Source organism: Myotis davidii, unplaced genomic scaffold (genome assembly GCF_000327345.1).
Source record: "Myotis davidii unplaced genomic scaffold, ASM32734v1 scaffold292, whole genome shotgun sequence".
In the NCBI taxonomy this organism is placed as follows: domain Eukaryota; kingdom Metazoa; phylum Chordata; class Mammalia; order Chiroptera; family Vespertilionidae; genus Myotis; species Myotis davidii.
Window position 1 is genome coordinate 1,632,620 of NW_006285042.1, and position 27,042 is coordinate 1,659,661.

General features: G+C 45.3%; 1 protein-coding gene across 1 annotated transcript; it reads left to right on the forward strand.

Annotated features, from left to right (window-relative positions):
* Nucleotides 1-275: 275 nt before the first annotated feature.
* Nucleotides 276-26,696, forward strand: FSTL1 (follistatin like 1). Its single transcript, XM_006755408.2, has 10 exons — nt 276-383; nt 7,325-7,429; nt 9,702-9,831; nt 10,689-10,721; nt 12,363-12,493; nt 16,169-16,287; nt 17,612-17,724; nt 18,038-18,148; nt 20,693-20,769; nt 24,017-26,696. Exons 1-10 carry the CDS (start codon nt 276-278, stop codon nt 24,059-24,061), a joined length of 972 nt encoding a protein of 323 aa, XP_006755471.1. The 3' UTR covers nt 24,062-26,696.
* Nucleotides 26,697-27,042: the final 346 nt, after the last annotated feature.

Consider the following 27,042-nt stretch of genomic DNA (forward strand, 5'->3'; position numbering starts at 1 on the left):
AACATAATTAAAGCATAGTGATGAATCACAAAACAATATGTACTTATATAAGTGTTTTCAGATGGTCTTAGGCGACCCCTGTGAAAGGGTCGTTCAGCCCCCAAAGGGGTCGCGACCCACAGGTTGAGAACCACTGTCTTAGACCCGTGTGAGATGGTTTTCAGTCCTGTATGAAGTGCCTAGCGTAACTCTAACTCTGTAAGTGCATACTAGATGCTGCTGTATACTTCTGCTAGGACTGGACAAGACCATTGCAGACATCGGAACTTAGCGCTATGGAGAAGCCAAGCACCCAGGTGGCTGTGCTGGGTCTGGGCCACCCCAAGAAAGACCTAGTCTATGGAGGAGAGGGGTCGCAGAGAAAGGGCTTCTCTATGGAGGTGGTACTTTAGGTGCTTCAGTCTGACAGGGTGCTTCAGGCAGACACTTAGAGAATGTGACAGAATCTGTCACATAATAAAGACAATGGTTAAGGTAAGCAGCTTTGTCCCATTTGAAATTTGATAGTAATTTTCAGGCACACCATATATTATCACATGAGAGAAAGGATGAGGAGCATGTTATCCCATAAGCTGTGATAGAGGCAGACATCAACAGAAAGGAGAACTGGATCATTCTTAAGATAAAAATATCTATTATCAAGTCCATAATAGATATTTTTATCTTAAAGCGAATCCTCTGGGGTAATGCATCCTTTATTTTGATGTCATAAAGCCCACAGCTTCCTCCAGACATCCCAAACGCCATTGTCACTGGCCACTGACACTGACACTAATCTGAATGGACCCCAAATGACATTTAGTGTAGGAAACGTTCATTAAGCATTCTCTCAGGCAGGACAATGTGGTGCGTCTGTGGGAAGCCAAAATGTGCAAGCGCTTAGTCTACTTGAGATAAGCTATATGTGCATAAAATATTAAACAAGGCTCCGACTAATAGACTACCGGTGCAGAGCTTTCTCGTTTAGGAAGAAAATGTAGGGTAGGTGGACAGTCCGACTTACCATAAAGCTAATTAAGCTTCAGTTTCATGCTTGTTACTTACAAGGCCCATCCACGGCCCTGTACCCAATTTTGCAGTCATTGTTAAACATTATTTTGCTTTTTTTGTTTGTTTTTTTTAAAATATATTTTATTGATTTTTTACAGAGAGGAAGGGAGAGAGAGAGAGTTAGAAACATCGATGATGAGAGAAACATCGATCAGCTGCCTCCTGCACATCTCCCACGGGGGATGTGCCCGCAACCAAGGTACATGCCCTTGACCGGAATCGAACCTGGGACTTTTCAGTCCGCAGGCCGACGCTCTATCCACTGAGCCAAACCGGTTTCGGTTTTTGTTTTTAAATATATTTTTATTGATCTCAGAGAGGAAGGGAGAGGGAGAGGGAGAGAGAGATAGAAACATCAATGATGAGAGAGAATCATTGATTGGCTGCCTCCTGTATGCCCCCTAATGGGGATCGAGCCTGCAACCTGGGCATGTGCCTGACCGGGAATCAAACCTGGGACCCTTCAGCCCACAGACAGATGCTCAATCCACTGAGCCAAACCAACTAGGGCTAGGGCAAGCATCCTTTTTCTTAAGGAGAGCCCCTTAAATTTTGTAAGCTCTGACCCCAAAAAACCTGGACCTGGCTCTGGTGCATAAACTCGAGATTGAGGGATGGGTTGTGAACACACAGGGGGACAAGTCCCTGTGAATGCAGTGCCTGCTGCCAAGTGCATCGGGACATCTGCTAGAAATCACTCCTTCCTCTCTACCTGGAATAAGTAGCATGCACCAACACATTCTTTTCAGGGAAAGGAATTAGAGAACTCAAGCAAGATCCCATGGTGCTCCAGGTAGACTGTAAGGCCCTAAAGTGGTTTTGCCTTCTCCTTGGCTTTCTCAGGTCTGGGCTACTAGGTTCCGTTCCAGAAGGGCCTCCCGGGGGCAGCCAGCATCCCACCCTACCCCCACCGCGCTCTCCTGCTCTCCCCAGTTCTGTGAGTTCCTTTGTCCCCAACTCCATGATGCTGTGCGAATCTGAGGAGCCCTGGTGTTTCTGTGAAGTTTCCATGACTAATTCTGGCAAAGCAAGGAGAGCCTTTCTCACGTCAACAAAGCCGCTCTGTCACAGAATAGTGGCAAGTGGAGCCAAAATTCCACCTTGGCATACGTAAGGGCTGTTTTTTATTTTTTTTTTCAAAAAGAAAAGTTAGGAAGGAGGAAAAGGATGGAAGGCACAGAGCTGACCCAGTTCACGTCCGTGGTTGATGGTATATGAGGATGTAGTTTCATGCCTTTGCTTCTAAGCTCCCTCCCTTACCAAAACACATTGTTCTTCCCGAAATTGTTTTACTTCAGAAGACTTTTTTAAACATTCAAAGTGTTATTTCGTGTTCAGACTTACTGCTGGTGGGCCCAGAGACTCAGACACTCTAGCACCTCTAGTGGTGGTTTGGCAAATAACTTGCTTTTTCAGTTGCAAAAATAATTCCTGTTTTTTTAGACCGTGGATCCGGTCTAGCTTTGATTTGTAAAGAAAGCGAAGCGGTGTAGTGGAAAGAGCTGGATTAAAGTCTGGAGACCTCACGTGGAGCCCCATAAGGTCGTGGGCCAATCACATATAGCCGTCCACAATTCTCGGTTTCTTCATCATAGGATGTTACATCTGGAACAGCCGTAGAGATAACCCCTGCCTGCTTATCCTTGAAGGTTTTGAGAATAAAAAATGATAGTCAGAGTTACAGACTAATCAATATTACGGTACAAATATAAAGTATCATTTATTACCATGCAGTGGCTGACAGTTGCTCAGAGGGGAGGCTTTTTCCTGTAAAAGTCAGCAATCTTCCTTGTCAGCCTTTACCAAGAGAAGTCTGCATTGTGAAACTTAACCAAGGGACCAAATTCCCAGGGCATGGCTTGCAACACTTACTGCAAACAACATAGAGCCAGTCAGGGAGATGATGCAGACAGATAAAAGTAGAAACCTGGTGTTTCTCCATTGGGAACAAGTATTTATTAATTTTTATTCATCTATCAGTGTGTCTACACTTCCAGAATACACCCCCTCTCCCCAATCAATTATATTCTCACAAGACCGACGGGTGTGTATATCCGTGACCTCTCCCTGTGCCTGCCCTTGGAGCTGTGCCCTCTCTCCGAGGCTCACTGCCTTGCTGCTCTTGGTAAAAAGAGTATCGAGGCTCTGGGGTCAGGCTGACCTGTGTTCTAAGCCTGACTCAGCCCGCACTAGTCATATGGTCTCTGTATATCACAGAGCTTTTCTGAATCTTACCTTCCTCCCCATCTGTTATATGGAAACCTGCACAGACGTGCGAGGACAGAGACTTCTCTGTAAGGAGCCTCACTTGGTGCAGGTGCTCTAATGAATATGAGCATCGGGCCCTCATCCATTGTCACCCCCACAAGATCTCTGCCTTATGTCTGGCAGGTTCCCCTTCTCCAGCCTGTCTCCATCCAGGCTGCCCCGCACCTGGAGTCAGAATTCCCAAGTTGGATGGGACCAGACACAATATTCCAAACACCACATCATCATGTCCCTGGCCCCATTCCAAATTTCCCAAGATCTTCACTCCTACCAGGTCAGCTGGCGAGACCTGCCTCCCTACCTCCTCTCTCTCTTCCTCGCCACACTTCTCCCTACCCATGAGCATGTTCCTGCCATGAACATCTCAAGGTGTTCTCCCTCCCTTAGAATCAGTCACTCGGCAGATGGGTAAAACCACCTACCACCCTAAGGAACTTCCCAGAAGCTTTGGGAATGCTCTCAGCACCCCTGCTCCCAGAGAAGATGGAGTTTGGGAAGGGCTTGTCTTCATTGTTGATTTCTACATGAAAGCATGCCTATGAATGGGAGGAATTGGGGAGGACTCTGAGGGCTTCAGGTAAGACATATTTTTCCCAGTTCTTGGTTCCTGCTGCCTGTGCCTGCAGGGCACGAACCCCAGTCTCCCACCTCCTCACCACATCTGGCAGGGAAGAGCTGAGAGGCGCTGCAGGAGCCAGGGCTGCACTCTGCATTGCGGCTCTTGGCTCTGTGAGACAAAGAGAGAGATTGCCACCTATTGACAGATGCACCACCTGCATTTCTCTGTGGTCTTCAAACAGGGCCACAAGGATTGGTAGGCCCTTTGATTTTCCCATTTAGTTGGTCCACCTGCTCTCAGGATTGTCATTCCGGTGTAAGGGAGGAGGAGTGGGGATGTGACAGCCCAAAGTGGTAACAGCATCTCTGAGGGAAAACTGCCTGAGCATCGGTTTTGCACTGTCATGATGGCCACTTTCATTTGTGTGGCAGGCACTCTGCGACATGTGGTACATCTCATTTAATCTCACACAGCCCTCACAGGGATCAGTGTTATCCCTGTGCACAGGCGTGACCAGGGCAACTGAGGAGCAGAGGTGGAACAAAGGGATTCAAATCTAACTCTAACGCAGCGTATACGAACTTTTCCTTTAGATTGGGTAGAATCTTCCACTTTCTGGTTATTTAACCTATAAGGCTGCTTATTTAACCTATAAGGCTCAGTACCCTCATCTGTAAAATGGGGATGATTATGGTGTCAAACTGATGGCATTGTTATAGAGCTTAACTAAGATAATGTATAGTAAAAATCTCACAGCAGGGTACCAGATATTTATAAATGGGAGCTTAATCATCTCTTATCTGTGGATGTGGGTTAGAATCCTAATTCCTCTCATTTTTCGCTTTGGGGCTTTGGGGAAGTTAATTGACCTTTCTGATCTTTAGTTTTCTTGTCTATAAAATGGGGTTAATAACTTACATGTTCTTGCAGGGCTGTTCACAAAGTAAGAGGAAATCTTATGTATGTAAACACTTTGTAAATTTTAATTGTATTATTCAAGTATTAGTCTATATTTTAAATAAAAAGTATCTGTATCTTTACATGGATTTTTGAGATCTATTTCTGATGAATGACTTGGGTTGAATTCAACCTATAACCAAAAGCTTTTTTTTTTTTTTTTTTTTTTTTTTTTTTTTTTAGTACTCACTAAAAGCAACAACATAAGATAAAAAAGAGGCTCCATAAAGCCACCGGCTATTATTCTGCAGTAAACTCTATAAGCATTAACATTAATAACACTTTTCATAGGCAATTTGTTTTACAGTTTGTGATGCACTTCCAGACATGTTATTTAATTTCATCTTCACAGGGCAGGGTTGATATTTTTCCCTATTATAGAGAGGAAAAACTGAGGCTCAAAGCATTAAAGTGACTAGTTAAAACACAGCTAATAAGTGCTAACGGCTGTGGGTGTCTGCCATGGAGCTGTGTGTTGGTGTGCCTTTAAGTGTAGGCATATGTCTGAGCATGCTTTTTATGCATTTGTGTGTCTGCACCTCGTGTGACACACACAGAGGATTATATGTTAGCTGGTTGTTTCCTGAAAGGGAAAGGAGAAAATAGGGTCTTATCTGAGATTTTTTTTTTTTTACACTGCTCAGCGATCGCCTTTTCCTCTTCTTTTTTAGAGCTGATTTCTATTCCCAGGCACAGTTTCCAAGAGGGCTGCTCTGCTTGGAGAATATGTTTGATTTTATCGCTATTCCTGGTTTAGGAAACAACAGCTAGTCCTCCCAGCCTTCTGGGAATTACTTCCTCTTTTCTTCCCTGCCTGCCAGCTTTATTGAATTCGCCTTAGCAACATCCAAAAAAGAATGGGTGTGGCAACAGCCCGTGAACCAATGAGATGTAAACATGGCGAGGGTTTCTAGACCAATGGGAGCCTTGTATGACACGCAGGCTGGCTCAGGAGAGAAAACAATAAGCTGAAGTTTGCAAAGCAGCCTCTGGGTGGCAGCAGACCAGCTGTATTGGACACAGCCCCTAAGCTCTCAATATCTACTTCGTTTTTTGTTTTCTGTGACCTATTATTGGATATAAAACATCAGCTATAAGAATTTACTGTAAGAAGTGAGTTTGTGAGTGTGAGTTCTCTGCTTGACAGAGTAGACATGGCCCGAAGGGCAGAATCTCAGGTTCCATCCCCACCCTTACTATGGCCAGTCCCATGACCCCATCACAACTGCCATCTTTGTTGGTTTTAGCACAGGCAATGCCACCCTGGTGGGCAGGCCGGAGGCCTGTGGTGAGACTGCCTGTGCAGCCAGTCAGGAAGAGTGGCTGGAGGAATCCCATTCTCCTTCATTCAACCTCCACTACTGCTGGCCTGAGTGGCAAATGAGGTGGGGCTGGCTTTTAGTCGCCAATTAACACGAGAGAACAAGTGTGTCACTGACAGATGAATAACTACAAACACCCACATTTTTAGAGGCATAGGTTGGAGCCATTCCCTGCCTTTTCAGTTCTAGTGCATATGTCTGCACAGGAATATCTGACCATAAGTGTCTTGAGGCTAGTTCTACTGCTTATCAGATGGTTTGGCCCTCTTGGTCTTGAAGCCAGAGGCAGATGTGGACAGGACCTGAATTAGACCAAATAAAATAACAGCAGATCCATGTTTCAATAGCTTGGCTGTTCTTCTTTTGCTTTGAACACTACTCAGTGAGATTTTGGTCTTTCAGATAGCCATATTTCTCTCATGTATTTCCATTTCTGCCCTAGCTGGTTTGGCTCAATGGATAGGGTGTTAGCCTGCAGACTGAAGGGTCCCAGGTTCAATTCCAGTCAAGGGCACATGCCCAGGTTGCCGGCTCGATCCCCAGTAGGGGGCGTGCGGGGGCAGCCGATCAATGATTCTCTCTCATCATTGATGTTTCTATCTATATCTTCTCCCTTCCTCTCTCTGAAATCAATAAAAATATTTCTTAAAAAAGTTTCCATTTCTGACTAGTCTATTCTCATCCTTTGGAAATCAGTGAAGGCCCCCTATCTCAGAGTCTCATTTGGTTCTTGCCCTCCATCTCTCCTCCAGCCCCCTGGTGCTTCCATATCGCTTTCTAAAGATCTCTTGATTTGTGTTTCCTCAGAGAGTCACAGAGCACCTTGAGGTCAGGGACTGTGCCTTTATATCTCCATTCCTTAGTATAGTGTTGGCATATAATGGATAATATTATATTAACCAATAAATGTTCTTAGAAGAATGGGAGCATGCAAGAAAGGAACTCTTGTTCTTTAAGAAACAATCTTAAGGACTCATAGGTGGCCTGGGCTGGAGCAGTGCTGGCAAGGCTGGTGCTGGCTGCTGGGGACAGCTTGTGGCTAATCAGGACCCTTCAACCTGTGACTCCAGACCAAGCCCTGGGCTTGAACCATAATCACCATCATTGGTTCATCCCATCATGGGCTCATTTCAGTGACATGGTGTTCTTTTATGATTTTGTGTTTTAGGAAGAACTAAGGAGCAAATCCAAGATCTGTGCCAATGTGTTTTGCGGAGCCGGCCGGGAATGTGCAGTCACAGAGAAGGGAGAGCCCACCTGCCTCTGCATTGAGGTAAGTCCTGAGGTCAGGAGCCAGAGGACAGCTGCCCAGGCTAGTGGGGCTGCCTTGTTGGAGCTGCCAGTCGGCACAGCAGTGCCAACAATGTCATCAACTTTATGAAAGCACACCTGGTCTATCTGAAAAGAGTGGAATTTTCATCTCAGGGGTTAAAAATCAGATGTGAATACAGGAATTTTTTTTAAGTTTAGCTTTATAAGGTTTTTAAATTACAAAACGAATAATTGCTTTATGTAAGACAAATAAGTACAGGTATTTATGCAAACATAAAATTAATCTTCTGCATAACCTTCAAATCCCATTAGTCTGAGTTAACCAGTCTGAGTTAATCCAAAATCCAGGTTAACAGATTGGAATATATTTGTGTCGCTTTTTTGCCTTTGCTACTATAAACATGTAGAGAGATTCTTTCTATTTCATACAAAAATGGAATCATAACATGTAGTTATAGATATGTATATACACAACTTGCGTTTTGTACTCATGCATATATCATGGAAAGCCCTGCAGGTCAGGATGTATAGCTGTAACTCCGTTTTTAACAGATGTGTGATCTTTAGTGGTATAAACTCACCAGATTTATGCAATCGTTTCCCTATAGATGGACACGTCCCACTGAACAACAACACCCTTATGCAAATAGCTCTACATGCTGCTGCCTTTATTTCTGTAGGATTGATTTCCACTCGGATATGCAAATTTTAAAAAATAGACAGAATGCAGGTTTTTCAAGTTTGCTTTGGTTTTGAATGAACCATAAAAAGCAAAGTGAGCTTTCGAGAAATACTTCTTTCATAAGCAGGATTCTGATCAGTTCTCACTCTTCAGGCAAACAAATACTCTGAATGCGTGCCCTTTACCCCCTTTTTGTCAAATCAACCCAAGCCTGAAGTGCATCTGTCTCTGTGCAAATAAATACACCCAGTTGAGTCCCCAGAGGAAGGATCCTGACCCATTGCTCCAGAAAGGAAGTCCTCCAGTTTAGAAATTAGGAAAACAGATATGCTGGAGGCCTGGCAGGGCCTCACTGGAGGTGCGCTGGCCGCTGGGTGTTGGTTTACGCCCAGACTTAGGGGTCAGCAGCCTGGCGTCTAGTCTCAGGTTGGCCACATACAATTGTGTGATTTTTGAGCAAGCTAGTGCCACAGGATACCATGAAGACAGAGACTGTGTTTGGCTTTGCCCCGTGCCCAGCACATAGAAGAACTCAGTCATGAGTATTGGTTAAGCGCAGTTTGTCTTTCTGGCTTTGGTGTTCTTGTCTGTAAATCGGAAAGTTTGGTCTACCTCCCATTCCAGTGTCCTGTGTTTCCTTTCACTGCATCTGTTCTTTCTTGCTTCGGTGCCTTTATTACGTCCGAGCTGAACTTGCTTCCCCCTCTCTCTTTTCAGAAACCACAAAAGTCTTAAGAAACTGAGCTTGCCTGTGACCAGGGCACTTTAAATAGCCAAAGTAGGGCCGAGTTGCCAAGTGAACTTTAGTCCACTTCCTCTTTCATAATGATTCTCTGTAATACTTCACAAAGATCCAGGCACCCCAACCCCCAGCCTCACAGCAGGCGTTGTAAGATTGGGAGGAAAACAATGGCCCCAAAGTACAAGCAAAGCAAGAGAGCGAAGATCCTTCAGGGTCCACCCCAGAAGAGTAAAGGCGTGCGGCATTTGCCTGCGTTTCAGTCTCCTCATTTCCAGCCCTCAGCTCTGTTTTGTGTCATAGAATGTTGACTTTTAAGGGATCTTAGATCAGCCAGAGACATTGAGTAACTTACTACAAAATGGCAAAGCGATGAAAATTCCAAACTCCTGACTTCTAATAAAATGCCCTTTCTGCTCGTTTGGTAGGGATGTGGCAGGGAGGGGTGTGTCGGGTAGAGGTATGTAGGGGAGGGGTGTGTTGGGGAGGGGTTTGCCAGGGAGGGGTGTGTCAGGAAGGGATGTGGCAGAGAGGGAGGGGTGTGGTGGGGAGGGGTGTGTCAGGGAGGGGTGTGTCAGAGAGGGGTGTGACAGGGAGGGGGAGTCTGTCTCTTCACTGAATAGCAGAAGACCCTGACCCAGGATCAGCACACAGAGCCATATGGGGCTGCAAGGTGATAAGGTGCCTCCAGCACTAAGTGGGGTACGGTCACAGATGCCAAGGCTGAGGCTCCCACTGCTGAGGCCATCGCTGCTGGTGGGGAGTCCTCAGGAGATGGGTCTGTGTGCTCGTGTGTGCATGCTCTGTGTGTGCCAGCACCCTTGATTGCACCAACATCCAGCTCTGTTTCAGCAATGCAAACCTCACAAGAGGCCTGTGTGTGGCAGCAACGGCAAGACCTACCTCAACCACTGTGAGCTGCATCGAGATGCCTGCCTCACTGGATCCAAAATCCAGGTCGACTACGATGGACACTGCAAAGGTACGGAGTGCCCTCACTGCTCACTGGGGAGCCAGGAAGGCAGAGCAGTGTGGCAGGGATTCCAGAGTCCTTTCCACCCTGACCACAGCACCCAAAGCCGTGGAGGCCACCCAGGTTCTTGGAGGCATATCCTCTTGGCACCATGAGCCTGCTGGTTCCTCCTGGATGGCCCAGGCTTCTGCCCAGGGTTTCCTGTATCAGACCCCCAGGGGGCTTCCAGCTCTGTCTGCAGCTGAATGGTGGATAGGCAACCACATCAGTAATCAATAATAATAAGGAAGTGTTTAAGTGAATTCTGTATCTTTTTAAAAAGCAGGTAAATTTCACTTTTCCCATGCTTTTAAAATTTGGGTACCTCTCAGCCCTGGTAGTATTATATTTCCTCTATTTTACATTCAAACCATTGTCATAAGGTTAAAAGGGAAGGGGTCCCATGCTTGTTGCTAATTAGACATTCGCCCCCGGCCTAGCCGCTGCCCTGCCTAACCTGTCTCGGCTTCAAACTACCCTGAAGAAACAAGAGGCGTTTCCCACATGTTGGTCTGCACTCTGTTTCCACAGTGATTCCATATGAGATCTCAAAGTTCCAGTGACCTCCCCATCCCTCAATCTAGCAGGACAAGGTGTGAGATCAGGAGGGAACTCAGTGGCCCCAAAATGTCAAACAAAGCCGGAAAGAAAAGACCGCCTTCCCCCCCAAACTTGGGTCTTGGAAGAAGGAAAGGAGACAGGACTTAAGACAAAATGATGAAAAGGTTACAGGTGGCTACTTAATGAGGGGCCATTTTAATCCTAGTAATACATAGACATTTTCTTTTTTCTTGACTTTGCATTATGCATCTTCTTTTGTCTTTCAGAAAAGAAATCTGTAGGTCCATCTGCCAGCCCAGGTGAGTGCCTATTTTTCTACAGTGTGCACCTTTTTAAAAAAAATTTTATTACATTTATTGGGGTGACATTGGTCAGCATGGACATATATAGGTTTCAGGTGTGGGTTTCAGTGTTACAAGATCTGTATATTACACTGTGCTCACCACCCAAAGTCAGGTCTTCTGCCACCATCTCTTGGGACCTCCTTTACCCCCGAGCACCTTCCCTCTGGCAACCACCACACGGCTGTTTGTGTTCAGGAGTTTCAGTTTTATATCCCACAGATGAATGAAATCATATGGTTCTTAGCTTTTTCTGACTGACTTGTTTCACAAAACAACGTTCTCAAGGCCCGTCCATGCACTGTGCATCTTAGGGAGGAAATTCTTTTCACGATGGAAACTTCGTGTTCTGCAGTCCCTGCTGAAGACCACTAGAGCTCCGTGTCAGCCCTGTGACCCACAGCTGGCCGCTCTTCGGCGTAGCTCAGAAAAGCTGCAGAACTGCATTGCAGTTTTTTGTGTGTTTGTCATGTGAAGCATCGGGTTGGGTCAGAATGTTGACTGCGTTTTGCATTTTTGCTGAGTCAGGATTGAACTGAAAGGACGAGAAAGTCACCGAGTCCTTCCTTCAGGGATCTACAACATAGCCTGTTGTCGGGGGACTAGCAGAATCAGAGGCACAACTTTTTAAGAAAGGGGGGAATCTGTAATGCCAGTAAGATTTCTTCTGTGATTTTCTATGAATAAAAAGTAAAATGTCATCGTCATTTATAAATGCAGACCCCTTTAGAATGTACATTTCCTTAAATCCTCACAGTAACCTTGTGAGGTAGGTTTTATTGTAATTACCTTACAGATGAGGAGTTGGAGGCTCAGAGAGGCCAGGTGAATTTCCCTGAATCCCACAGCTAAAAAGTGGCACACTGGGGAGAGGTGCCCAGATTTTCATTCACTGGCTCAGTGCCTCTTGCACATCCTAACATGTATTATCTTCCAGGAATTCCCTTTTGCCAAGTCTTTCCCTTCCCTGCTTCCCCATCCCCCCAACTCTCAGCCCACCTGTTGTTCCCATGTGGCCTACACAGCTGTCCAGAGACTGGCTTCAACATGGCCCTGCGTTGGTCTCATTTTCTGTTGTGTATAATAAAGTACAATGCAGGCAGTGCAAAATTTAGGTTGAAGAAAGTTTTGATAGACCCAGTTGGTTAGAGAAGGAAAAGCTATACACAGAGAATCAGAAATCCAGTGGCATAAAGAAATGCAATGCTCTCCTTTATTCGTGTATTATTTTACCTTATCTTTGGGCCAAGAGAGCTGTTCTGTTGATTGATTGATTGATTTCCCCCACCCCCCTCAGCTTCCTAAAGTTAATGAAAATGACCTTTATTTTGCTGCTTTACTTTTTTTCCCCTCACCTATGCAACATAGTCTTTCTGTTTCAATATTTTTGATCTTTATAAATTTTTTTAGACACGCGAGTTTGAATCCTGGGTTCAACACTTTCCAACATGTGCCCTGGGTTGACTCCTCTGTAGCATGTGCGTGGTCATCCTGTTTCCCTAAGTGCTGTGGGACTGCAATGAGATGACACACTCACATGGTGGGTGCTGGGGGACACTGGGGTCCTCACTGTCAGTTGACCTCCCCTCTTTCCTGCAGTCGTTTGCTATCAGTCCAATCGTGATGAGCTCCGGCGTCGCATCATCCAGTGGCTGGAAGCTGAGATCATTCCAGACGGCTGGTTCTCTAAAGGCAGCAATTACAGTGAAATCCTGGACAAGTACTTCAAGGTAATCCAAAGTTGGGGTCAAAGACTGGTCGCCCGTGGCCAGACCACAAGGAAATACAAAACAGCAGAGAGTCCTTGAGTGTTTCCTCACCATAGATCATTCCATGCAGCAGCGACAGTTGCCTTCTGACCAGCTTGATCAGAGGGAGTCCAGCAGTACAGTCTTTATGATCTAACACATATGTGTTGCTCTGTTTGTGCAGTTACAGCCACATAGGTGTCATAAAGCTTATGTATGAAAACTATGGCCAGGCTCCAGGCCCCCGTCCCATATGACTCCTTATAGAACTGTTTGCCGATACAAAAATACCTTCTGATCTCACTCAGACCCAGGCCTCCTTAGCCGCTTTCCCACCTAGTTTGATATTTCTCTAAGTCATTAACTGACTACCTATGGCCCACAGAGCAACTCTCATCTGAGAAGAGTCGATGGATTGGCATTACATGGGTCCAGGATCCTTCATGAACCTAGAGATTGCTACTCTCTTAAAGAGACAGATTATTCCCATTGGGAACAGGAGAGATGCTACTTCAAAAAGGGAAATGAGGGTAGAAATAGTACTTAGCAATGAGCAAGGCCACCATGTCAAGGAGATCTTTCTGGGAGCTTGAAATAGCTGTTGGAAGAAGCAGTTAAGGGTGCTCTCTTCCAGCTGATGGACGAGAACACAGATGCACATGAATGTATGTCCCTCTCAGAGATAAACGAACTATATGCAAAAGCAAGTGCGTGTGCTCACAGCAACACACACTCCACTTACAGAGATGCACACGCCACACAGAGACACATCCTACCCACAGACACATGCACTCAGTTACCCACGTTCCCACATGCGCACAAAAGCCCCTTCACTTGCAGACACACATCTCTGGGCAGATGCCCTGGAATGCTCATCCCCAGACATACACGCCCTCACGTGCCTTAGGGCCTTCTGTCCCAGAACCTAACCAGGCAGGACTCAGGAGCAGCCCCAGACACATGAGGAACTTCTTGCCAGCTCTGAAGTCACCGAATGTGGTCAGCACCAGCCCAGTCCATGGATTCCTCTTCTAACTGACATTCTGGACCCTACATACTGCGTTGGCTTGAAATAGGATCTTTGGTCATTTAAGGGTCTGCTTGTGTTATTGTCTTTAGATGGCGAGTTCTCTCTTCTATGGCAGAACAAGTATATCTCTCTGGATTCCAAGTGTTTGAGGTCACAGCCCTTCTCAGTGTGTCCTCTGTCTCAACCTCTCCCACGCTCTGGAGCCCTTGGGAAGCTCTTTATCTGTCCTTCAGCATCTGCTTTTTGATGATTATCTGAGACCTGGAGTCTTCAAAGGGAGACTCCCGCCCACTAGGCAAACAGCTGCCTGTTTCTAAGCGATCTGATACCTCACAGAGACTGTTTCTGCACCAGCGGATCTCCCTTAGCCCAGCTGGCATTCCTTATAGAAAAATTAGTTAAAAAGCAAAACTAATTAGAATTTTGGAGAAGACCAAAATCAGGCCCTCACCTCAACTGGGGATTCAGTCACTCTTTCTTGAGTGCAACTCACTCAGTTGAAAGCGTGAGAAGAGGTAAAGAAAGAGGCTTCCACGGCCATGTCACACACACACCCCGGACTCTGGGTGGCAGACTCCTGGTGGCCAGGCTGAAACTGGATCCAGCTTTCTGACCTCCCTTACCCCAGGATTACATTTCCCATCAGCCCAGCTGCTGTACGCAACTGCGTGCCTGTCCGAGCCCATCTCCTTTCAACCATCTCCAAACTTGCAGTAAGCCCAAACGTGGGTCTCAGAGCACACTTTCCTGCCTTGCCTCAACCCTAAGGTTACATAGAAAAGGGCAGTTATCTCGAGTGTAGCTCTGGGAAATGCTGGTGTAAAGAGGTACTATGCCTTTGTAACCAGTTGGTTGAACAGAGACACAGTGAATTAGGTAGGGTCTTGGTCCAAGCTCATGACCCAGCCTCCCCCTTACCCCTGCAGGCGCCCTAGGGACTTCAGGATTCCAGGCTGTTTCAGGGCTGGTTTCAAACCTCTGTTTTCCTGTGGCTGCCACATACAGACCTGGCCCTGAGTAGCCCAATTGGGTCCTCATGAAATGAGTGCAGGCAGGTTGGCCTCTCCCTCAGCTTTAGGCCTGGACTCTGGTCCCACTGAATGTGCAGGGAGTGCACTCAGCACTGCCCTTTGAGAGCTGCCTGGGCTGTAGGTGCCAGGCTCCAGGTGCCCCTAGTGCCCGCTGGGTCCACAGCCATTGCGGGACTGTTCCTCTCCCCACACTCAGTCTGTACTCAGGCCCTGATGGGGTTGGGTCTGTAAAAGCTGCTCCGGTCTGTCCAGCACTTGTAGCATTTGGACCCAGAAAGTCCTATGCTGCTAAGAATGGCACCTGGCCAACCTTATTTTATTTCTCTATGCTCATTAATCAAGACCTCACAAGGTGAACACTTAGGGAAGGTTCCTCGGGTGAACGTATGGTGACTACAGAACATCTGAGAACGCTTCCTAGGAATTAGGACAAGAATCATGAACAGATACTAAACAAGGGCCATCATAGTTGTCTCATACATTGCTGTCATACATACCCTGGAGAGGTTTACAGCCTTAGAGTGGAATACATGCGACTGTGACAGTTATCGAAGGACAGTTGGTAGCTGTGTCTTTACCTTCCACCTAGAAACCTGGACAGACTTTTCTTCCAGAATTCCTTACACCATCTGAGAATCCACCTTGAAGGTACCATGAGGGTGCTGATTACTCCCAGGGCAGCAGTATGAGGCAACCTAAGGGAAGAATTTTGAAAGACAAAATTTTTTCCATTGGAACTATTTAGGAAAACAGTGTCCAACTTGGAATTTAAGCCAAGCCTTAAAACTGACACCCCCCTCCTGCAGCTGGGGCCTGAGTACAAGGTCTTGGTTTAGCATCTTCACAAAGTGGGGACAAGGCCTGAGCTCAATACACCTTCACCCTGTGCGCATGGGATGTCAGCTGGGCCATGAGGACAGCTGGACAGCTGAGGACTTGTGCTGCAGTGGGGCCCACACACAGGACAAGGGTGGGGGATTTTGCACCACCTCTGCCTGCAAGCCATTTGCGTCTGACTCCTCACTGATGAAGGGTATCAGTGTGAAAGTTAAGCACTGAGCAGGCCAGGGAAGCTGGAAATCAAGCATTAAGAAATGGCCCTGTGAGCTCTGAGTGCCACCTGTGTCATTATTCCCAAGTAGCATGTTAGAAATACACTTCCTGGGCTCTGCCACGGAAATTCTGGCTCACAGCGTAGTTACCACATGTTCTTTAGGGTTTAAGGATGTGGCGTGGTGGCTGCCTGAATTCAGGGCTGCCATCGAGGCTGTCTGCAGAGTTCCTGAAGCCCCCCAGGCTTTCTGGGTTCCGCGGACCACCCTCAGGCTGCCCTCCCTGGCAGCGTCTGGCTTTGAAAGGCCGTCAGTGGCCTCTGCCCAGGCACTTTCACTCTCTCATCTTGAGGCTCAGGCGCCTTCTCTGGGTGCCCAGGGATCCGAGCCTTTGGTGCTGTAGCTCTCTGAGGCTAAGCCAGGGCAGAGTTGGTTGGAACATGTCCAGAACAAGATAAACCAGAGGTGGGTGCAGCCCAGCAGGGGAATGCTGGAACTGGGTTCTACAAACTGTTCCTGAAAGATCTCTTCATCCTCTTTCTAGAATTTTGATAATGGTGACTCTCGCTTGGACTCCAGTGAGTTCCTGAAATTTGTGGAGCAGAATGAAACCGCCATCAACATCACCACCTATGCAGACCAGGAGAACAACAAATTGCTTAGGTGAGTGGGGTGAGAGCGACAGGGAGGGGTCCCTGAGAGGAAGGCTGGATAGGAGAGGGGATTTGAACTCCTTCCTGCTACAAAGGAGCCACCAATGTTAATGTGAAGTAAAAAGCAAGATAGGAATTCTGTCCGGGTCTAATCTGTGAACATTATGAACTAATATACTGAGCACCACTAGTATCTGATCAAACGGTTATTGTTTTTGGCTAGAACTTGCAAGGAATAGAAGCATGTAATTTTAAGTAAATGATCAAGGTTGCATCAGAACAAAGTTGTTTCTGAGTGTTGTGGTAATGTTTTAACGGTTAATTTTCTGAAGGAATTACTTTAATGCAATATTTAACTGTAGCTTAGATCTGATTTTTATGATAATCGGTGCTATTTCATGTAGAGAACTCTAATGGTTACAAATGTGAGTACGTCCCTCTCCTTTTCTGGTATCATTCCAAAGCAAATAGTAATAAAAATGAATCCCTAAGAAACCTCTGGTGTGGTTCCAGTACATTGGTAAGAATTAAAATAGTTTAAGCACCACTTTGTTCAAAAGAACTACAAGCATGAAAGCCCAGACTCTAGAAAGATTCCTTCTTAACAATGGTCCATGGCCTAAGTATAATATCTGAAAAGCCTTCATATTTTGATAAACTAAAATTAGGCAATATTTTACAAGTTCAACGTTTGATCCTCATACCATCTCAGTGAAGGAGGAGTCCTGTCTCCATTTTACAGATGAGAAAGCAGGCACAGAAAGGTTGAATAACTAGCTCAAGGCCATTTGGGCAGTAAGTGATTGAGCCAGGGCTCAAATCCAGGCCATGGGAGAGTGAGAGAGCTGAGATTCTGTGAAATTTCTGGAAGGTCTTGTTCTAGAATGGTGATGCTTGCTTGAACTCCACGTTCTTTCAGATCACACATTGCTTTCATATTGTCTGTCTATTCCTCTCGATTCTGTTTTGATTTTCCTTGTTTGGTCGGCTTGACACTTACACCATAGGGAAAGGCAATTACTGGTGGAAGGTGTGCAGGTAGTGAAACATTTGTCAATCCAAACTGGACAAAACCATACAGGAAGTCTTAGTTGTCTGGGGAGGAACATTTGAGTGATCTGACATTCAGTATATCAGACTAAAGGTTGGGTGCTTCAGGAGTCAGAAGGATTGATGGTTGTGGGAGGTCAGTGTAGAGAGAAACTTTATCAATTAACAGTCACCTTCTTGGCCTCCTCTGGGGCCCCTGGTGTGCGTGGTCCTGACACTTACTTTCTTTCTTCAGGAGTGAAGCTGAGATCTGGCTGACACATTTCTCCTGTGTTTTGTTTCAGAGGACTCTGTGTCGATGCTCTCATTGAGCTGTCTGATGAAAATGCTGACTGGAAACTCAGCTTCCAAGAGTTCCTCAAGTGCCTCAATCCGTCCTTCAACCCTCCAGAGAAGAGTATGCTTCACCTAAGAAACAAGGAGTGAGGGGGAGTGGGAGCATTTTGAGGGACTAAAATTGATAGCCCTCTCCAGTGCTTGCTAAGAAAATTCCCTTCCACTATTCTAGGTGGGCTCTAGCCCTTCATCTCCATAGTGATGTTCAGGTCCAAAACCTTTGGCTGGTGGTTAGTTAGCATTTGCTCAGATATAGTGCCTCTGAGGGACAGGCAGGTCTTGTCTGGGAAAAGGGTAAGGTGCACAGACTGTAGTCAGGACTCTGTGTTCCACCTTCACCCTAAATGATTGCTTCTTATTTTTGGTCCCAACAGAGTGTGCCCTGGAGGATGAAATGTACGCTGATGGAGCTGAGACTGAGGTGGACTGTAACCGCTGTGTCTGTGCCTGTGGAAACTGGGTCTGCACAGCCATGACCTGTGATGGTGAGCTGTGCCTCAGGCAGAAGGAAAACAGGGGCAGAGCCCCCCCTTCATGAAATCACCATGAGAGAAGTCAGGGTGGGGATGATGGAAAAGACAATGGTGGTAGCTGGGAGCAAGGAACCTGGGCAGCAAGTGACAGACTCAAACTTGTCATATTGGAGCTGCAAGAAGGCAGCATTGAGGACAAAGCACTTATCCCAGAAGCAAAAGTTTGAAAATCACTCCAGAGGCTTGGAACAAAAGAGGTTCAAGACGCAGGGCAAGAACAAACGTTGATATGAGATTGGAATGGTAATAATAATAATGAAAGCGAACACTTTAGTGAGAACAATGTGCCAGGCAGCTTCTAAGCACTTTACATATTAACCCACTTAATCCTTATGATAGCTTAGAAAATCCTATATGTAAAAGACTCGGGTGTTTGGAAGTTAAAACAATTCCTCCTCACCGCCCATTCTCAGCAGAAAAAGGAAGAATGTAGACCTTCTGTAAACTAACAGAATTACATATTCCTTTAAAAAAAAAGTTGAGGTACTTGAGACATGGGCAGGGTGACTTGGTGATATATAGATGTCAGACAGAGTTTGGGAGGCCAGTGCAGAACCATTAGGGTCTTGGACGACAATGATGGCCAAGATTAAAGCCAAGCCCTGGGAAAAACTAGGCATCATTCAGAGTGGAGACAGGACAAACAAGGGTGAAGCCAGGTCACATGCTCTGGGAAGAAAGGTCAGTTGGAAGGAATCAAGCCCCAAATTTACACTAGATGGAATGAACCTAAAATTATATCTTAAACAGCCAACTGAGCCCGGCCAGTTTGGTTCAGTGATTGATCGTTGATGCATGAACCAGGAGGTCACGGTTCTATTCCAGGTCAGGGCACATGTCCAGGATGTGAGCTCAATCCCTAATGGGGGGTGTGCAGGAGGCAGCCCATCAATGATTCTCCCTCAGCATTGATGTTTCTATCACTCTCTCCCTTTTCATTCCTCTCTGAAATCAATAAAATCATATTTAAAAAAAAGCAAACTGAGACGAGAAAAAGCAGGCTGGTCCTAGGATCATGTTCAAGGTCAGGTTATCTGGTAATTGAAGACAGAGGTCAAGGACCCAGGAAGAGCTTCTTCTAGATTAAAAGCCCAGACACCAATAATACGAATGGAGCTCGGAGGATCCCTCGTCTCCCACTCCCCAGGAACAAGTCTCTTCTCAGTGTGGGAGAGCAGGACACCTGCGTAACTCCAGAGACAAGTTAAAAAGCAGGAAGAGGCTGTTTAGAGGTAGAAATGCCTAGAAGTTGCTGGAGGCCAAATTAAAGCCATGGTAGCTAGGCCAAGCATACAGTAACTAGTGAAGCCAAGAGAGAACATTTCAAAACAATACCCAGCCTGCCTCAACCAGGAAGCCTCCTGTACTCTACTCATGCACCCAAAATAGTTTTTCACACCTAACTGCTCCTGGTCTGGCTTAGTAAAGGTAGCCATCCCTTTCTAAGATGCAGGCAATCGGTGAACAGCTGGTTTACGATCATCTGGATAATGAGCCCCATCACATGCAGTAGACAGAATCCAAATAATTGCCCTCCTGAGACCATGCCCATTTCCACAGCAACTGGGCTGTTTATCCTCTCTGATGGCCCATGTTCAGAGCCCTACGTGGTTATGTATAAAGAGCACTCTCCATGGTGGTGCCCCGGGGGCCTTAGCACATCTTGGTGTGCAGGCCATGGACCTGAGAGGACATTGTAGAGATGGCACCCAAGGCATTTTCAGGTCAATACCTGAAAGTTAGATCCTAAATCCCAATGGCATAGAAAAGAAGGGCACTGAGACTCGAAGCCAGCTGGAGCCAGAGCCCAGGGAAGTTGCCATGGGGGGGCAACTTGATGCTGAAGTCTGGAAGTGGTGGTGGAGCGCTATTTCCTAACAACAGTGCTATTCTCGATAAAGGTACAGATTCCTGGGCTCCATTCCAAACCTACTGAATCAGAAGCCACAAAAGAGCAGCTTGGAAACCTATGTTCTTAAGACATATTCTGTGATTTTTTTTTTCACTGTGCAAGTTTGGTAGGCACTGTAGTTGTGGTGGTGATCAACCCTGGCTGCACATCAAAACCATCTCGAGAGCTTTACAGAACCCTGTGCCCAGGCCCTGCCTCATAACAATTAAATCAGAGTCTCTGGAGGTACAGTCTAAGCATTTGTATTTGAAATGCTCTCCAGGACCTGTGAAAGGTAGGGAGTCACTGCCCCAGAAGAATGCCTGAGTCAGGGTCCAGATTTTCTCCGTAGTTCTTTCTGCAAGGCCAGCTCCTGGAATGGATGGGCTGGAGCAGTTAAAGTCACTAAGGACAGAGGCCAGAGAAGGGTGGGGGTAGGATGCTTTATTTGCAGTGTGTTAATTTGGAGGTGTCAGAGGAATGTGGATAATTCACCTCTTCTACTGATTAAATGGGAGATGAAATTAAGGACCTAGAAAGTAGATACCAGTGGGACCACCAACTGGCTTCCCTCAGCCACCTCTGAGCCTTGGTTCTTCTTGCAGGAAAGAATCAGAAGAGGGCCCAGACCCAGACAGAGGAGGAGATGACCAGATTTGTCCAAGACTTCCAAAAGCACCAGGTGAGTTGCAGCCTCTGTGCTGATTCGGGCATCTCTGCCACCACCAGGCCCTTCCACCACTCAGATGTTGCCTAATGTCCTGGGAGACCAAGAAGATGCACTCTATTTAATACAGTAGGTCCTGAATGATAGACCTATAGTATCAAACTGTGATACAGTTCCCTGATGGGGTCCTTGCAGGGTCCCACGGGTCCTAGCAGATTACAACTTGGCAACTTATTTATTGCTTAATAAATAAGAATCAGCCAGTTGGTGATTTGCAAGTGGATTGCAAGTGGTTTGCAAATGAGCATGGGCTAAATAAGGTAATTGTTTTATGTCACAACCAGTACCTAGACCCAAAGACCATGGATTCTTGAAGGCCAGGCTCCACTAGTATAGCTTGCTCATCATTGCAGTCCTGTATTAACACAGGGCTTGGTATATACTTGGCTCTCAGTGAGCATGAAATTAGTGAATTTGGACTGCAACAGAAAGGATTTAAGTTAAATATTAAGCTGGCTAGAAAACAGCCTGGGATGACAAACACAGGAAACTTCAAGGTTCTGCTTCCTGGAGATTTGAGATATAAGAATTCTGCTCAGGTTCTATGTCAAATTAAAGGCCTTCTTGGGTAAAGGGTTCTTAGCAGAATTGTGATCCACTGACATATTTTGCTAAGGACCTAAGGAGAAAACATGGGTATGCTGGACTCCTGGGCCCATCTTCCACTCGTTTACCATAGTCTTAACAAAGGATATTGCACCTTAGACCACTTATCTGTAGACTGGGTCTGTTCATTCAAGCCTTCTCTTTCTCATAGAAGTTTTTAAGGAATATAAAGGTCATAAGGACTGCTAAACTATTGTGTGAAATATTTCACTTGAAAATAAAGAATTGTTAACATTAATAGTAATTGTTCATATTTATTGATTTTATATGCATTTTGTCATTATCACTAATAGTGTAGAAACCTCATGTCAGCTTTTTGAGCCAATGCAGAATCTCCCATCTTCTGTTTTTCCATATTTCAGCAGCCTTGAGTTTCCAGATGAGTACAACTCCACAAAAGAAAAAAAACGAAGTCCATAGGAATTCCTTGCATTTAGGATGGAGAGATGATCAGAGTAGAGAGTGGGAAGTGAATTAGAATAGCTCTCATCTTTAAGTGTCTCTGTCTATGTGAGTTCCCTCAAGAGCAGGTGCTAAGGCAAGGACTCAGGTACAAATAGTTTATTTGGAAGGCAATCCCAGGCAACACCAAAAGGGAAATTGGGAAGTGAGCTCAGGATGGGAAGGAAGTAACAGAGTGCGTATCCAGCAGTTATCACTGTAGGCAAGTGGAGCTTAATCCTCGTGAGGAACTCTGGGAGCAGTTTTCATGCCTGAGGGTATTCCTACCAGAACTCCTGTCAGCTACTGGCAAGGTTCCCTCCAGCAAACATAAATTACCTAGCATTTCTGGCTTGCCAGCCAGAGAAAGAGGTGCAAGTACTGGCAGTAAGAAACCATGTCAGTGAACTGAGATGCTAAAGACCAGGGCTATGGACAGGGCACCAACAGTGTGTCTGTAAGATACCAGTCACTGTTGTTTTTATTTCCTATTAAATTTTTTGTTGAGATATAATTCACATACAGAATTCACACCTTTAAAGTGTACAATCCAATAGTTTTTAGTATATTCACAAGATTGTCCTACCTGACGATTGTCAGCCACCATCACTATGTATCCAGAACATTTACATCATCCCCTAAAGAAACCTCATACCCATTAGAAGTCACTCTACAATCATTAACCTATTTTCTAACTCTATAGATTTTCCTGTTCTGGACATAGGTAAATCGAATTATACAATACATAGTGTTTTCTGTTTGTCTTTTTTCATTTAGCATGTTTTCAAGGTTTATCCTTGTTATAGCTTGAATCAGTGCTTCATTTCTTTTTTTTATTAAAGATTTTTCAATTACTGTTGAAATATATGCTTTATCCTTTTTTATAAAATCAGCTCCGGTGCACAGATTGAAAGGAAATTAATTAGAAGGTGGCCAGAGGGGCGGGACTGGGCTAGACAGGCTGGACGCGCCCTGAGCCAACCTCCCGCAGCCCCTCCCTGGCCTGCCGCACCTGGGGTGGCACCGGGGCTCAAAGGGCATCTGCAGAGTGAGCAGGGTCCCTCTGGCAAGTAAGGTCCCTCGGCATGGCCTGCAGGATTTGGGCTGAAACTGGCAGTCTGACATCCCCTGAGGTCTCGGAGTGCAAGAGGGCACTCTGCAAAGTTGCTGTCACTCCTGCATTGAGCGTCTGCCCCCTGGTGGTCATTGTGCATCATAGCTGTCAGCAGGTCGGCCAGTCACTTAGGCTTTTATATATATAGATAACATCCCATGATATGAATATACCACATATTGTGTATCCATTCATAAGCTGGTGTATATTTAGTTTTCACTTTTTGGCTATGATGAATAATACTGTTATGAACATTCTTGTAAAAGCTTTGTGTTTTTAGTTCTCTTAGGTAACAGTTAGAAATGGAATTGCTGGATCATATGGTAACCCTGTTAATCTTTTGAGGAAGTGCCAGGCTGTTTCAATTTCTCCACAAATTTGCCAACATTTGTCATTGTCCGTTATATTTTATTTTAGCCATCCCTGTGTAGTGGCATTTCACTGTAGTTTTTTTTTTTTTTTGCATTTCCCTAATGATTGATGTTGAATGTCTCCTCATGAGCTTATTGGCTGTAAGAAAAATGTCTCCTTTTGAAGAAATGTATCCTTGCTGTAAGAGATGGTACTTTATTATCCTCGTCTTGTAGTTGAAGACATTGAGGCATGGAAAGCTTCATAATATGCCCCAAACCTCCCAGAAAGCAGCACAGCCATGATGGAAGCCCAGGTATGGTGCCTCCAGGGCCTGTCGCTCTTCAAGCCTCTCAGGACGTGGACTCAGGACGTCTTGTAGCACTTCCATTTTGTAGCCTTCTCTTCATCTTTAAGACAGACATCATAATGTGTGGTCTGACTGTTTCATAGGAATTCAAACAGGGTCAACTCTTAATTCCGTGACAGCCCCTACGTGACCATATTGTGAATAAAACATGTTCTTTGCCTTCAAGTTGTTTGCCATCCATGCAGGAGACAGACAAGTAACCAGAACTAAAATTCAGCATAAGCATGAATCTGTCGATGCTAAATAAAGTATTGAGGACTAGGTAAATGCCATTGATTTTTTTTTTACATAACATTTATTTTTTCTCTTGCTTCTCAAAGGAAACAGCTGAAAAGACCAAGAGAGTGAGCACCAAAGAGATCTAGTGAGGAGGCACCTGGGAAGGTGTCCAGAGCCCAGCACCTTCTCCTCCACTTCAGCGCTGAGTCCAGTATACACAAGTGTCTGCTACAATCGCCAAATCACCAGTATTTGCTTGTATAGCAACAAGTTTTATTTCGTCTGTTTGTTTTGCAATAAAGGAAATGGGGGTGGCTGGCTAGGAGGGGAAGGGCCATAGCCTTCATTTCTAGGAGTGATTTAAGAGAAACTGTATAAATGGGGCTTGGGTCCTGGAGGCAAGTAAGGTAATTGCATCAGGGTTGGGAGAGGAGTGGACCCAGATCTGAACCACTTCTGAGTCTACCGCAGCTCTAAACACGCTACAGGGAGGCAAGCATTGCCAGAGAGAACTTAGCAGACTATCCCTAGAGGAGGGATTTGGGAAGCTCAGTGGAGAAGAATGCATTCTGCTTCCAGCCCTTTCCAGTCGGCATAAGACTCCAGCGTCTTTGTTTCTCATGGCCCCAACCACTGCCTCTAGACACACAGCCATTGGCTAGTTACCCAGTGTCCCTCATACTTGATGGAGTTTATGGGAGGGTGCACCCAAATGATGCAGATACTTGTGGACTTCCAGCCCCTTAGAGACCCAACCAAATTTAAAAAATACTTTTTACCAAAGGTGCTATTTTTCTGTAAAACTTTTTTGGCAAGTTCACTTCATTTTTCAATTATTATCATTATGTTATTGTTGTTCTTTTATATTTTATTTTCTTGACTAGGAATTAAGCTTTTGTAATTATTTTTCAGTAGTCCTACCATTTCAGAGGTGGGGGAGTTTGGGTTCTTCCTGGTGCAGGGACCGCTATAACCCAGACTTCCCACCCTGCCGCATTCTAGCTGCAGCCCAGAGACTGCCCCCTGGCTCCCAGTGGGTCAGCAGTCTGCCCCAGGAGCAGTGGACGCCTCAGCCAGAAGTCAGGGGAAGAGAAGCGTCCCCATACACGCTTTCTAGATCCAAAAGCTAATTTGTTTTCAATTATTCTAAGTTCATGCTAGTCAGTATTTCAAAGGATGGAGACAAGTGCAGCTAAAGCAAGGCTTAGATATCCCAGCCTATCAATATGCTCGTTGATCCACCGCTGACTAGGAGAGTGACTTTGGCCCTGGCTCTTCCTATTTCTGGGCCTCAGTTTCCTCAGTGAGCAGGTAGGAATGCATTAGCCTTTCGATTTCATGAGTTGTAAAGTCTGTGGTTCTGATCATTGGCTCAGAGGAGACAGGTTCCTGTGATTTTCCTTCTTAGGACAAATGCAAACTTATTGTTATAAGAAGAAGATTCGGATAGCCAACAACAAGCTGACCAAGTTTGACCTCAGTGAATGGCCCCACGGGTTGTGCGGTGCATGACGCAGAGCCCTCTGGGATAAACCCTGCCCTGGAAGAGTGGGAAGAGAACCAGTCCACTTGGTCTTCACTTTTGCATTTCCTCTTAAACCTTCTTGAAAACAGAAATGGCTTTCCATTTAGAGATGAGGACAAAAGGAAGTTTCCCATTTCAAGAGAGGAAAAGTGGAAATTTAATGTTAAAATTGTTATTGGTGAGCAGTCAGTCTTTCCTATGTCTTTTGGCCTGTGTCCTCATTAACCCCACTCAATACCATACTTAACAAGCATTTGGAATAACAAAGATTTAAAACTTGACATAAGATCTCATTTTCAGGCCATTAGAGGGAAATTATGTAGATTGTACTGCACAGGCAACTCTGAGAAAGTTGTACTGAAAATGGAATTTCTTCTAAACAATTTCCTTATTCTCCTTAGAAAGGAGAACATTCCACTTTGTTTAGAATTTTGAGCATTTATCGACATCCCACTTAAACGCTCCCCTGGAACCCCACTTGTGCTGTCTGAAAGGCACCTCCCTGCCCAAGTGCCTTGGAGAACCCCGGCAGCACGGTTTGATCAAGTTTGCCAACACTCGGACACTATGGGAATGAGAGCAGGAATACCAGTTTGTTTAAAGTAAGAAACCAGAGTGTCTTCTCACCTGTTAACATTTAGGACAATGGCTGCCATCCAAGACTTAACCTACCCTACAACACTGAATTCCTAAGAGCAAATCTGCATTCCTCCTGTAAATAGGGAAGCGATTACCTGCACCACAGAATCATGTGATCTGATGACCATTCATGGAAAGCTGCTAAATTGCCTAGTCTGGGGAGTCTTACATGGAGCAAATAAACAGGATTAAATTGGGTTTAGTTCCTCCACCTCTCTCAAAGCACAAGGCTTAGTCTGCAAGCTTCCTTGGGCTTTCTCTGTGTGTATACTATTTTATAAGCATATTAATTACAGCATCTGTTATTATAGACATGTACTCCCCACCGGTGTCCATGGAGACCTCACATGCCATGACTTGACTCCATCACTGTTTTTGGAAAGCAGGGCTCCTCCACCTGCCAGTAAGTCCATGTGAACCAGTCTGAATGTCTTTCCTTTACACTTATGTTTTCAAATAGTCAAATTTCAAGAAGCAATTTAAACAGGTTTCTGTTGCCTATGTGTTTGTGAAATGTATTTGTATTTAGTAGGCTTCCATATTGCATTTAACTTGTTTTTGTAACTCCTGATTCTTTTTTTTTATTCTTGATAAATAAAGAAATTAAAATAACAGTCGTATTGGTTTCCTTTTCCCTTCCCTCCCCACTAAGTAAAGTTATGAGAACATATTTACCTGATGTAGGTGGGTCCGGGTTTCAGGAACCTTAAAAGAGGCCTGAAAAGTTTTCTCCTAATAAAATCTTGGAACTGCAGCTGGGAGAGAAGATTTACTCAGGGATAGAACAAGTTTATTTAAAAGAATGATGGATGGTAGGTCTGGGTTAGGAAATGATAAGAAGTCAGGGAGCATTCCTGTATTGAGAAGTGGTTAAACTAGACTCCTAAAGCCCTCGTGGGTCTTATGAGACTGGAATGGCATCAGGTGAGGCTGGCTGCAGGGAAACTATGAGAACCAAATATC